General features: G+C 36.7%; 1 protein-coding gene across 1 annotated transcript; it reads right to left on the reverse strand.

Moving 5' to 3' along the window:
• ifc (delta4-sphingolipid-FADS-like protein ifc) lies at positions 1 to 10787 on the reverse strand. The gene is made up of 6 exons (XM_019051184.2): positions 10508 to 10787; positions 8405 to 8581; positions 7613 to 7752; positions 6516 to 6729; positions 4571 to 4782; positions 1 to 2670 (listed from the first exon to the last, which is right to left on the reverse strand). Exons 1-6 carry the CDS (start codon positions 10587 to 10589, stop codon positions 2530 to 2532), a joined length of 966 nt encoding a protein of 321 aa, XP_018906729.1. The 5' UTR covers positions 10590 to 10787; the 3' UTR covers positions 1 to 2529.
• Positions 10788 to 14169: the final 3382 nt, after the last annotated feature.

Consider the following 14169-nt stretch of genomic DNA (forward strand, 5'->3'; position numbering starts at 1 on the left):
TAGAATAAATTCAACAACATTTTATTGGAGGCAATTACACATTCACAGTTTATTCTGCAAAATCAGACTTCTGAGCAGTAAATTTAGTTTAACCTTCGGTTCATTGAGTACTAAAATCGCTCTCACCAAAAGCCTCTCAGAGGCTTCGCAAATTACCTAATCAGAAAAATGAGAAAACAGGGAAGTAAATGTAAGTATGTGATGCAACTTAAATGTATTTCAGAGCATATAAATGAATGCTTAATGGAATAAATTTCTTGATAAAACAGGTGTAGTAAAAACAAAAAATATAAAGGAAGGTAAGTATAATTTTAGGGAAAAAAATCACGAGGAAAAAAAAGAAAGCAAGGTAAATAGTTACTTAGTTATTAAACAGCTCCCCGCACATGATTAGACTGTAAAAAGACTTCCAAGGAAGCTAGAATGGAATGTGTCAGAACTGATTTTTAAAATTTCGTACGTAGAGAGAGTCAGATTGGTTTTGTTAAATTTTAAATTTTTGTATCTTGTTGGAGGCAGGCGGCAGGTTAATAAAGAGAGCTAAAAAGAAAGGTATTATTTTTTAGAATAAGGCTTCCTATCAGAGAATCTTAAAAAATAACTGTCTTTTAGACTTCAACAAAAAGTGTCATTTATTCCCCCCTGCAATTTGAATTTTACTAGCATATTTTCACTAGACCTTCCAGAATCTTCCACTTTAAGACTTCAAAGTTAATCCATACTTTGGAGTAAAAATAATACTGATACAGAATTTTAGGGGAGTATGGATTCACGCACTAACAACTTGTGCCTAAGTTTATGAGCCGATTAAAAGTGAAAGACAGAGAAAAAAAATCAATGATTAGTTTATCTTACAAGGCTACTATAATTTATTCATTTTCAAATTCCCTGACTTTGCCTGATTCTTCCCTGACTATTTTTGCTTTTTCTGACTCTGAAATTTTCTAATTCCCTGACCTTTGAACAAAATTATTTATGTACACTAACTTTCGCTAAACTTTGGACAAAATTTCTTGGTTAATTAGAGATCAAATTATAGAAAAATGCATTAAGCAGCTAGATAAAAGATGATAAGCCTTAAACATGACAAGAAAGGGTGAGCAGCTAGAAGATCCGTGATTAGTAGATGTGTCAGAAATTCCCGGAATTTTCCTAGTCCTCACAAATTCCCTGACTTTCCCGGTTTTACGGGTCGCTGGCAACCCTGTTTCAGTATGAAAGCAGTGAAAATATGTTTTCAAAATAAACCACAAAAATAAATTCTAGAAAATAACATGATTCCTCTTTCCATTTACTTCCCTTGGAATTCGAGAAAAGAAACTAAGTAGAATTATTTTCAAAGATACAAATACAGCTTCAAAAATATACTTTACGATTGGAAGTGTGAGTCCATTCAGTCTGATTCTTAGATAGAATAATGCGTTATTATTTGAAAAATCTTAGGATATGAATTTACAAAAAGCAATTTACAAAGTGAGTAAAGCAATGTTCATAATTGCAAGAATTAAACTAAAGTAATACAATATTTAAGGACAACTCAATCAGTTGATATTAATGCATATTTCGTAGGGAAAGGACATACCTTTCACTCTAAGTGCCTGAAAATTTCCACCTTAATCCTGATTTCTTTTTCTTTCATCATGCATCGATAAATGCATAAAATTTGTAGTGAGTCTGTCTGCTCGCAGCAGTTTTTTTTCTCCATCAGGTCGACCGCTGGACAGATTTTCCCCCATTTGGGGGAGCGCAAAACAACTGCCCAAAGGACAGTTATTTTTTAATGCCTGGCAAAGAATTTTACCGCAATTGGTAATCTGCATCTTCTTATTAAAATCTATAATTCAAGTTAATCAATAATACTGCTGTGGCTGCTTGAGCAATGGAGAAAATGGAAAAATCCGATGAGTAAAGACAATTAAAATCTGAAATTAGAATTACATACTTATCAAACGACTGAATGGCGATGGTATATTAATAGTGCTTTCGGAATGCAGCAATGAACTTAGAGTGAAAGGTGCCTATTGCTGGAGATGCTACTTACAAGGACTCAGTAGCAAAGAATTTTCACTTACAATTCAGTCTTAAATACACAACCGTTCAGCCTTGTAAGAAGAAAACATACAAATTAGATTCTTGAAAAACTTTGAATAAGATATGGCGTTTGAAAGGTTAATGAAGAGCCTAAATGTTAAACACAGACAAGATTTAAGGACTATCAATGAGATACACAAGTTTGACTTTTTTTCTGAGAGAAGTATTCATTTGCTTTTTATAAGTATCATTTAACGTACACATCTAAACTCATTGGTGCGTTTTTCTGATTTTCCTAAAAAAAAAAATATTAAGTTTTTCATTCAATGTCAGCAGTATTCTAGCGCTTTTACAGAAGCTTATCCAAAAAAGATGAGGAAAATTGCTCTACAAATCGGTTTCAATTTGAAATCAAAGATAGGAACGATAAATATGACTGAATTTGAAAGAATTTCTGTCCGACAACAAAACTGTTTTCAATATCTGATGGTATAAAATTTAAGAAGCTAATTCACGCTGTTTTCGTTTGATGCGAGCATATGGACCAATATCCGGATCCATCACAAAGTCATAGAGAACTGAGACCCATGAATGGTGCTGAGGAATGGTATCATAAAATTCAGGAGCAATTTTTTTCACCTAAAAAAGAGAAGAAAGAGCTTGAATGGTTACACTTTTTTAGACACTACGTGCCTAAGCAGTCAGAAACAGCTGAAATAGATGTTGTTCAGAGATAATGTAAAAAACCAAAGGTAGGAAATGAATGATAATCATTAAATAAAATATGTGTTGGTTTCAAAAGTAAGCTTTCCTGTTTTTTAATCTTGTTCACTAAAACAAATGAAGCTACATTAGGTGTCCAAAAGATACCCAAATTAATTTTGTAATTCAAATAGCTAAAGGTTTAGTTTTGACTCTTTAAGAGGTTAACTCAAAAGCCACTGATTGAGTCAAAGATCAATGCATTTGGTCCGAAACTGACAAAAGTATTATAGTTCAGTTAAAACAGCATTCCGGACCACCTACCTTTTTTAACGAAGCATTATACTCTTGTCAAATGTAGTCTCTAAAATTACTGTCATCAGCATGTTTTCACATAACACAACCCAAGGGAGCAAACATTACATGGTAATAGTGTCCAGACAGAACAGTCATGACAGACAATGATGAACTTTGTCGGACAGAAACATCAACCCACCCAATTGCCTATTGGATGATGAATCACAGTGCATGAGTGGTCTATGTTGCACCTGGAGACCTTTTTTGGATTCGCTTTTGTCAACATTTTTAGATCAAGTCATAGAGAGAGACATAGAGGTGAACAAAGAGCAACATTTTGTACATTCTTTGATATTGTGTTAGAAGTGAGTTATCAGCTGTGACCATATATGAATGAGATGAAAGATGTGTGAAATGAGAAAACATGTGATGAAATAACACATGCATTTAAGCCGAACCACAATTTTGATCGACATTAAAGATTCAAAGATCTTAAGCCGACTACGGTGTTTCTAAAGTTTTGTTGTCTTTTTTTGATTACAGAAGAATTCTTAACACAATCAATGTAATTATACCAGGAAAAGACATTTATTCCGTGCGCTGGAGAAATATTTACAAGACATCAGCAAGAAGTCCCAGTTTTCATTTGCTTTAAACTACCACAACCAGTTAACTACCAATTTTTAACCAAATGACATGATCTTAGCTTAAATACTTAGTTTTCAAGATATTAGCTTACTTTTTGAATTACAGAGCCAATTTAAGGGCTTTATAATAAGCTTTGCACTTGTTTTTTGGTTTTTTGACAAGCTACTGATATTAAACTTCATTCGGAGGTTGCAAAGTGAAATCGCGTTTTGCTGAATGTTTCCCAAAACTTTTCATCCTTAAAATATTGTACTGGGTAATTCTATTTTTCAAAAAACAGAAGATAGATCAACACCAAGAAAAAATGATCTCAATTCCAAACTCAGTTTTCAGCCCAAATTTTTACACATTTGAGTGGGTACTCAGTACAGCAGATTCTTTCACTGTACAGATTATGATTGAATATTGGATGGAGTTAAACAGAAAGGAACCAAGCCACATCGGGATCGAACCGAGAAAGAGAGGTTTAAAGTTTGGCTCCTGCATAAGACTCAATGTGAAAGATAAACTTCAAGTTCAATTTCTGCAAAATTTGCTCCGACAAAAACTTTGAATTTTTGGCGATAGATAGTAGAGCAGTGGTTGAGTTCAAAACCACTCATGACTCAATTTTTTCCAAAATGTGGGTTGGTTCCTTTCTGCTTAACTCAGTCCATATTGCATTGTATTTCCTAAATTGATGTCAAGGCTTGAAGCGAAAAGGACAAGATTGACCATCACACTCAGAGCTATCGCTTAAAACTAGGCAAGCAGTAGTTTCATAATTGTTACCAGTTCATTTAATGCCTTTAAGACAGTGATTCAGCTTGAAATTCAATTTCACTGATAGAAGAATAATAAAAGAATAACCTGGTTATCTGATACAACAAAAGGGATAAAAACCACTAATTACCTCTGGCAGTCTGGAGCCAGGAATGGCCGGAAAGTCATGGTGCTCATTGTGGTATCCTACATTGAATGTGACTCTATTCAGAGGGCCATAGTAGGAGTAAGTCTCGAAACCCTTCTTGAACATGTAGTGCTCTGATACAAAGTGTCCTGCCACTGGATGAAGTCCCATTGCCATTACTGATCCCAACAACATGTATGCTAACATTTTTCCACCTGAAATACATTTTATGGTTTAAAATAGCACATGACTGTTGGAAAGTTAAAAAGGAGAAAATAAAAGGTAAAAAAGTTTAAAACGTTTTAAGGTGTGGTAAAGGGAAGATCCGCTTTTTTTCTTTTTTTTAGAAAAGTGATATTTTCTATAAATTTAGCATGTTTATTAGGTTAGGGCATTTACGAGGGTAATCCCAAAAGTCTTGCTTGTTTTGCTCTCATTTCAAAAGTATTAGAGATAACGAAAATCTGATTAAAAGCGCATATGAGGCTTACTTTCAGCTTTAATTAAAGTCCAAGTTTTAAAAAATCCGATGAACAGGACGCTCAGGAGGTCTTTTCTCCTGCACTGCCTTTGATGCGCACGATAAGCCAGCTTTTTGGAGCCCACCAGGCACAAATTTTTTTAAATTCAATCATTTATGAACAATTTGACAGATCGAGAAATAACAGACAAATATTTGAACATTTTTTTGAGTGTCATTCAGCAATCTTTGCGGGTAAAAGCGTCGACTCATTGCACTAAGTCACTATCGATCACACTTGGCCTGCCATCTCGGGCTTCATCATGCCCTTCTGTTCTTCTTTGTGAAACGATTGGCTCAACCTCCAGACATTTCCATCGCTCATCGCATTTTCCCTGTAAACTGCTTGAAGTATGCGAATAAAGTCACATGGCTTAACACGTTCCAAAGTCAAAAAATTAAATTTCTGACCGAACTTCACAGTTCTCTGGCTTTGAAAGTGCCATAACTTTACAACACACTTTACACAATAAGCTTGCACGAATGTTGAAAGAACACTGACTGCAGTCATCATCGAAGGCCTAAAAAACACCATGCTAAACAGAGTAACAACCTAGTGAAAAATATTGATAAGGATTTCAATGCGATCGGATCAGATTGGCTGTAATCGTCCACACATTTTACTTGTCACGGATACAGTGTGCTTGGAGGTGGCGGGAAACGCATTGAAGGCGGCGCAGGAGAAATGACATCCTGAGCGTCTTGTTCATCCGATTTTTAAAAACTTGGACTTCAATTAAAGCTGAAAGTATGCCTCATATGCGCATTCAATCAAATTTTTCCTATCTTTAATAGTATTGAAATGAGAGCAAACCGCACAAGATTTTTGGGATTACCCTCGTATTTTGTTAGCGATTATAAACACTGGAAGAATTCCTTGCTACTGTGATGATTTGAGATTAGGTACAGTCTTTATGAAGCAGACACACACATTTGTAGTCTGGTCACTCTCGCCCAATGCGTCCACACAACCCTTTCAACATATTGTAGTAGTATTTACTGGTGCTAGTACTTTTTTGAGGTAGATAATGCCTTTTGGCTATTGGAACATTAGTTCACAAAATCAAAAATTACTTGAAAATCCTGAGGCTGTTTTCTTTACAAATCTCAGAAAAAGAAAAAAAAAATTGCTGTGACTCAGTGACATCACAAATAAATGATCTCATCTCCTCATCATTGGAAAGCTACAGATGAGATGAACTTTGAGCAAACCACACTTCATTATCTAATGCTGAACTTAAAATACAGCCTTCCCTTAGTTTTTTTGGGACAGCCTTCATTGTATTAATGGAATACTTATCTCTAAGTCCAAACTGAGGTGTGCGTACAAATATTGAATCTGCTCTAAGATTTTTAAAACAAGTACCACAGTAGCTCTAAATTTTGTGATTTTATTGTTGTCCTTTTTGTTTCTGTTTTCGGACTTACCTAAATAATAATACACAAGAAAATTGACAGTCAATTGAATGACAACATTCACAGCTTCCAACAAAGTAGGTTTCTTTGGTTTCACCGCCATTGGTCGAAAGGCATAGAAAAAAGGTTGAAGAGCAAGCCATACAAATTTTCCGAATGTTGTGCAAAATAATTTGGCCTCAAGAGATGTAGGAATGTCAGTATCAACTTGGTCTTGACCTTGATACTGAAACAAAATTTGAGTGAAAATCAATCTAAAATTTTATTCGGAAAAGAAACGAGCCAAAAATAGAATTAAAAATACTGATTGGCGACTGTAAAAACAAAATTGAAAGATTTTTAGGAGGAAAAAAAGGAGGAATTCTTAGTTGGTCCATAGAGTGTGATAGACTCACGATCAGGCAAAAATCTTCAATATTCAAAAAATAAAAGAAAAAAACAAATTTGATTCGATGAGACTAAACATTTAATGGGACAATGGGTGAGAAGAATTTTTTCCCCAGACATGGGAGACAAGTGTTGTATTTAGTTCCCTAAGCTGATATCGACGGTGTAAGTCGGCAATCACATAACTTGTTTGCGGTGTCTGAAAATCTCTGCCTATATGATATTTTTTTTAAAGGAGAACAAATTGACATCATTCCTTGAAGTTTATGCAGAATTTTCTTTGCACAGAGAGGAAAAATCACGGCAGTTTTAAAGAATTGCCGTTGAGTAGTTTTCCGTTTAAAAAATAAAATATGACAGGAAGTCTGCAACATCGCAAACCGAGTTATATGATTGCCGACTTACACCGTCGATATGCATTAGCGTATTTATAAGAAAGAATATCGAATGCATTAATAAAATGCAAAAACAGGGGCATCAAAGCTTTTGCATGAGCTGTCTCAATTTTAATAAAACAATGAAATGTCTCAGTTTACCATGGCAACTGATGTTTATGAGTGGCCAACAACAGAGGTACTGCCACTGAACATCGGATGTTCATGAGCCGATGTCATGGCACAATCTCTATACAGTAAATCATGATCCCAAAACCAAAGTGTTTAAATTGATCATTTGTCAAAAAGTCATGCATAGCTCAATGAAAGAAATTAAAATATACTCACTCGATGATGCTCAAGGTGATAAAATTTAAAGGTGATGGCAAAAGGCAATCCAATGGGAAAATTTGCAAACAGCGATAGGATTCGATTTGCCATCGGCCGTGAATAACCAAAGGCTAAATTGTGAGCCATTTCATGAATTGCTGTAGGAAGAGGAAAGTTAAAGGTTAGATTCGAATAAACCAGAGACAAAAGGGAATTTTCCTTCTCCAAAGTAATTTCAAGCAAGCTACTTTATGATCTCACTTTTTCTTAAGTTTTGGCATAAAAACCTGCAGGCACCTCTTGAGTTGCTCACAGTTTGTTGTCCATTCCACCCAACAAGGACAAAAAAGAGAACAACTGAAAAAGCCAGTTAATCATATGAATCGATTTCATCTTACTTTTTAGTCTTGTTTTGTCGAGATACACCTGATGGCAAGTGGCTCTATGCAGAAAGTCAGCCGAATAGAAAGTAACCTTGGAACTTGCAAACTTACTTGCTCCAGTACAAGATGCAATTAGAAAAGGGAAAAACTCCGAGATATTTTTCAAGGATTATTGGCAAGTTAAACTAAGCTTGAATACAACTGGATTTCATACCAGGATTAAGTACTTCAAATTATATCTGAAGAGATGTTGATTCACCAGAACTCTAAGGAAAGTCCCTTAAAACTACTCTGAGTCCCAAACCGCTGCTTGGGGGAGTGGGAGCCAAACCTCTTGCAGAGATATGCTAAACCTAGACGTCTCTGATTTTGAAAATATAGATCCATCTTTGAATCAACTTGAGAATGTGAAAATGGCGAAACTTACCTAACATGAGGGCATGGTTAATTACCCCTCCAAAGCAGTATGCAAGAATCAGAACAAAGGTCCAAGATTTGTCCTTAATAAGATACATTGTCACGAACTGAAGAAAGACTAGAAAAATGACTTGATATTTGAACATGGGATCATAACCGAACAACTTCTTGATTTGTGGATACTTGGCTGTAAACAATCAAATGACAAAAGAGTTATTAAAAACAAGCTGCTGATGCAAATATGAGAACAGGAGCTTACATTTACGTCATTGTAGGGTGAAAATTTCTTCTTAATTTTCATACCAGCATCAAATTCATCAATACGGCTTAGATTTTCTTTTGAAAATTCCATCTGAAAATATCGGCTAACATTTTTTTAACTGTTGTTTATAACACATGAGGAAAATTCACATCAACATGAATGCATCAATTATCAGCGGCCATTCCTTATCAGATAAATTTCTGTTAGGGTGATTCGATGGACGCCATATTTTGTGTCAGAAAGGCATGCGATATATCGCACCAATTGGTTCCATTTTTTCAGCTACACGTCATTTTTCTCCAATTTTGAGATCGCAATTCTGTTGTCAGGAGACTGAAGCACTCACTTACCAATTTTAACAAGAAAATTCAACGTAATAAAGGCGCGGTTTTTATAGAGAGAAATTATCGCATTCGAGTGCAGTTTCGATATCAGTATCGAATGCGATGTTTTCTCTCTAACAAAACCACGCCTTTATTACGTTGAATTTCTTTGTTAAAACTGGTAAGTGAGTACTTTAGTCTCCTGACAACAGAATTGTGACCTCAAAATTGGAGAAAAATGACGAGTAGCTGAAAAAATTGAACCAATTGATGCGATATATCGCATGCCGTTCTGACACAAAATATGGCGTCCATCGAATCACCGTAAGTAAATGGTGCCATTTCGTGATGTGATGTAAGTATGTCCAATCTTTTCTTTCCCCAGTTCTAATATCTTGGGCTAGCAGAAGACTACTTACTTTTAGTAAATTTGTGGTACTAGGTAACAAAACTAGATTTGATCGATGCTAGCAAAACTTCAAAGTGAAACCATACTACAAAATTCCATTTTCAACTATTTTGGACACAGGTTTGCTCATTGACGAATAGAGAGAGATGATGCCATATTAACGAACAAGATATACTAAAATGCAGTGTCCTACAAAGTTACCATTTCTTACTTTGTGGGTATAATTTGGCGAGAGAATTATACTTACTGAACAGAGGAAATATAAGCAATGGCTATTACAACTACTCAATCCTGCAAATGTAATCGACTTGAATCATGGAACAAATGCAACTTCAGATAATACAGTTTAATAGGCATATAATTAATTTTGTCTCACAGTTTTGCGTTTGAACATTTGTCACATGATTTAAAACCACATACTTATCACCTTAGTCATACGCAATCACTGTGTTTACAACAACTTGTTTAACCAGAAAACCTAAAAATCCTTCGTCAACACTCAATCAACTTAGGAATCAGAGTTCAGAAGACCGAATTAAACTCCAGCTCGCTTCGTTCTTGCATTACGGCACTTCATACTCTATGTTCCATATCAACAGCAAAAGTCCGCAATCACATATCTCGTAAGCGGTGTCTGAAAATTTCCGCCTCTATGTTATTTCTTTATCAAAGGAGAACAAATTGATATCATTCCTTGAAGTTTACACAGAATTTTCTTCGCACAGGGAAGAAAAATCACGGCAGTTTTAAAGAATTGCTGTTGAGTAGTTTTCCGTTGAAAAAATAAAGTATGACAGGAAGTCTGCGACTTTGCAAACCGAGTTAGGTGATTGCCGACTTACACAGTCATTGTGCGAATATGCTGCCTTCCCTACTTAGACAGGAATCAGTCAACTGTGGGGGAGACAGTAAACGAGGCAAAAATTCTAATGGGTGATGAAAAATTTGGTTGACTGAGGACAGACACCCTTCATTTAATTTACGTCTACAGCTTCATTACGTTGATTACATAATAACACTGTCCTGATGTTTCGGCTGATATCTTCGGTGAGAAAGTAGAATTGATACGTACAAAGGAGAGGTCATTCGAATGTCGGAACCTCATCAAAGTTAACTCACCTAAAATTATTTTTCTGCGGCTTGCATGGGGTTCTTCGTTATGGGACCATTCAAAATCCTCTCGGGAGACATGGGCCCCCATGATTTACTTTTGATGGTTACAATGTTGAGCCAGCTGAGAAAACACCTAATTCGAGAAGGGAAAAAATAAAATGATCACTAAACAAATGACTAATTCAAGCTGTTATCATTTAACCGGTTGATAAGAATCTATAAAAATTTTCCCGACACTGACAGCACAGCGCCCTAATATAAACATAACCTCACTTCAAGAAAACCGGGTTGTTGTTTTCTAAAGGCGGCAAATTTTGAAATGTTGGCGTGTTGACCGAATCAATAATGAATGCCCTCTTGTTGTTTCTAACACGCTTCTTGGAACTTTGGGAGAAAATTGTTGGAACGGTCAAGCATAATTATATAAGCCAATGAAATTCTTAAATTTTTAAAGCCGTGGCAGCCAGCGCAAAACACGCATTGGCGCCTACAAACCTAACAGGGATACTTCACGTGTTGCGCAATGCGTGAAGTATCCCTGTTAGGTTTGTAGGCGCCAGTGCGTCGCCGCTCCGCTTTGTGTTACGCTCTAATATTTAATCTGGCGGAGTCAGCGTTATTCAACTCATGATTTTGGAATGTTTGCACATCCTGTATGGATTATTCTCATTTCAATTGGTGAAAACAAATATGTATTAAAGGAAAATATAACGTGTGTTTTGTAAATATTAAGGTGGTTCCGTATCAAACTTAATGATCTCCAAAGCACACGAATTTCTACACAATTTCTTATGGCCTTTTATGATCGATGGCGAAAAAGCAACAGCGATAGGAACTATAGCCCGGCTGCATAATTTTTTATCGCTTCGTATAGCCCGGCCGTATGATTTTCTCCGCATTCTACAGCCAGCTATATGATTTTCTGTAGCCTTCTTTAGCCGGCTATAAGAATTCCTATGGCATTTTGAAACGCAGCTCCTATCGCCAATTTTTACCAGGGTTTACAAGGTGTTCAGTAAGAAATGTAGAAATGAAGAGAAAGGAATACATGTATATTTATAAATGCACCAGAGATCTAAAACAGGATACACGAGGTCCCATTTAAGAATCATTTTGTTGGCAATGACAATGTTTTGAGACATCGCCGAGCAATTGGAGCAATTTGCAAGATTAAACATAAAAATGTTTTATTGGAATTCACATTGGTTGGTTTCTTTTGGCTCCCTTCTTGAATCCCAAGTTTTTAGCGAACAAGTTGCAGTTACATTTTAATGATATTTTCATTAACCTTTAAATGCTGAAGCCCGGTCAAATTGACAGGAGACTTGTTTAAAAAATGTGTCACGCGCGTTGTAAGGGATCGCGGTACATACGAGCCGTAGATGTAGTTTTGTAGATACATTTTAAAAAAATCAAATTTCAAATTGAAAAAAGAAGGAAAAATTAAGGAACAACAGAGTCGAGACTTAATCTGGACTCATAGAGAAAAAAAAAGGAGGTGTTTGCATCTTGAGGTTTGTTTACCCTGTGACGTAGGTCGGTACCACCTGGCCAGCGAAATCCGGAATTCGAAATATGAAAAACGGACCATAATGTCCGATTTTTTTACTTAAATCAACTCATGATATAATTTCAAACACTTTTTATGGGATGACTCTTTTCCATAAATTACACCATTTCCAAGAAAATCGATGATAAACGTCGCTGTACCGACCTACGTTATAAAAAAAATTCCAAGATGAGTGAAATGCAAACACCTCCTTTTTTTCTCTATGATCGGGACGAGTTTTTTAAAGTAAGTCTCTCGAATCTGAGCGACACCTCACTGACAACATAGAACGGAGCATTGCGGGTACACGCCTAGCGCCATCACGCCTTCAATTTTGCAGATGCAACACGGACATCCATCATGTACGAATAGTTGTATCTCTGCGCCGTTACCAACGCGCTTCCTTTTACTTTGCTCTATTTCCATGCTGTGTTTGTCTCAGTTTGTCCTATTTGTATTTGTTGCGGTGCTTAAAAGGATGTATGAGCAACACAGCCGTAAATAGAAGAACCGTAATAATCGAGCCTCGTTTCTTAATTTTCTCACGACACCTCATTGGCAACATAAAGCGGAGCTGCAGAACATCACAAATTCACAGCTCGCGCCATCGCGCCTTCAATTTTGCAGATGCATCACGGACATCCATCACGTACGAATAGTTGTATCTCTGCGCCGTCTTTCCATTTGCTCTATTTCCATACTGTGTTAGTTTCGTTGGTCTCATTTGTAGTGGTGCTTTCAAGGACTACGTGAGCAACAAAGCCGAAAATAGGAGGTGCCCTAATCAATTATCATTTTGAAAAGAGAAAAATGTCAGAGGTCTCTCAAGCGATCAAAAGGGCGCACGTCTAAAAACTGACTGTAGTGCCTCTCCTGAGAGAGTGACACATGGAGGATTAGGAAGGGAAGGGGGTTGATAAAGCGTCTCTATGTTACCAAAAAGGTAGAAATTTCGAAGAATAGAATTTTTTATCCATCTTGGTAATTTTATGTATAGGTAATTTGACACTTGACAAAATCTCGAGAGCTATTTTGATTTCCTCGCTTACAGAAGCTCACCATCCCCTTTTCGGAAACTATGATCGAGAAGAATTTTCAACGCCTCAAAGCTAAATTTACGACGGAGAGTGACCAATTTTTCGCGTAACAGCGAAATCTAAAAGCGTAATAGCGGAAGTTGGCACACTTTATTTAATCGAATGACTGCTAGTAAGTGAAATAATTGTCATTAATTACAGCTTGATTTAACCAGTATATCAAAATGTTTCACATTCTCCGCTTCAAAATATTGAGCTACGGGTACAAAATCAGAAATTCGGAACTCAACAAATAAAAAAAGAAATAAAATAAAAAATAATAATAATAAAAAACAACAACAACATCAATTATCCAGCATTTTTATAGGTCCAGACGCTTTTGGGGACTTTTCCGGTTTCTGGTCCCAGGACCTCCATGCACCACCATCATTCGTACGAGGACCTTACTTTACTCTTACTTTATAATCTCCCGTTTATTTATGAATCACTCGCATTTTTTCTCGGTTATAAAATTTCTCTCATCTTATTTTGCTATATCTGGCAGAGAGGCGCGTCTTTGACGCGTCAGGGTGGCGTATCTGCCAATGGGAGATTGGCCTTATGACCAATCCGACTCTGGAGGAAAAGCGGAAGTGAGGGGGCCTGCAGTCCTGCACATACCCCCCAGAAATCTACTGGGCTCCTCCTTAAATATGTGAGGGATTTTGCTGGGCAAGTGCGTGAAATCATCTATCATCTTGGAAATGTTAATTGAATCAATTTTTTCGAGTGCAGCTCAAAATTACCTCTCTTGAGACGACTCACTTTTTCAAAATTTTCTGGGAGGGGGGGCCTTTGGACTCCCCTTTGCGAAGGTAGGAAAATCCCCCACGAGACCGGTCTTAGGGGCTGGGGGAGTCCCGGTGCCTACCCCTCAGTGGGGTGCCTTTTTGTTCTCCCCTCTGGTCCCCATTGATGCGGTGCCTTTCTGCCCCCCCCCCCCCCCATTGAAACGAGGAACGAATCCATGCGACCCTAACTTTTAAAGAGGACAGAAGTCGCTTTAATGAAAAATTCCTCTTTTTCGAGATGATTAAAATCGT

This window comes from Bemisia tabaci, chromosome 2 (genome assembly GCF_918797505.1).
Source record: "Bemisia tabaci chromosome 2, PGI_BMITA_v3".
NCBI classification, from domain to species: Eukaryota; Metazoa; Arthropoda; class Insecta; order Hemiptera; family Aleyrodidae; genus Bemisia; species Bemisia tabaci.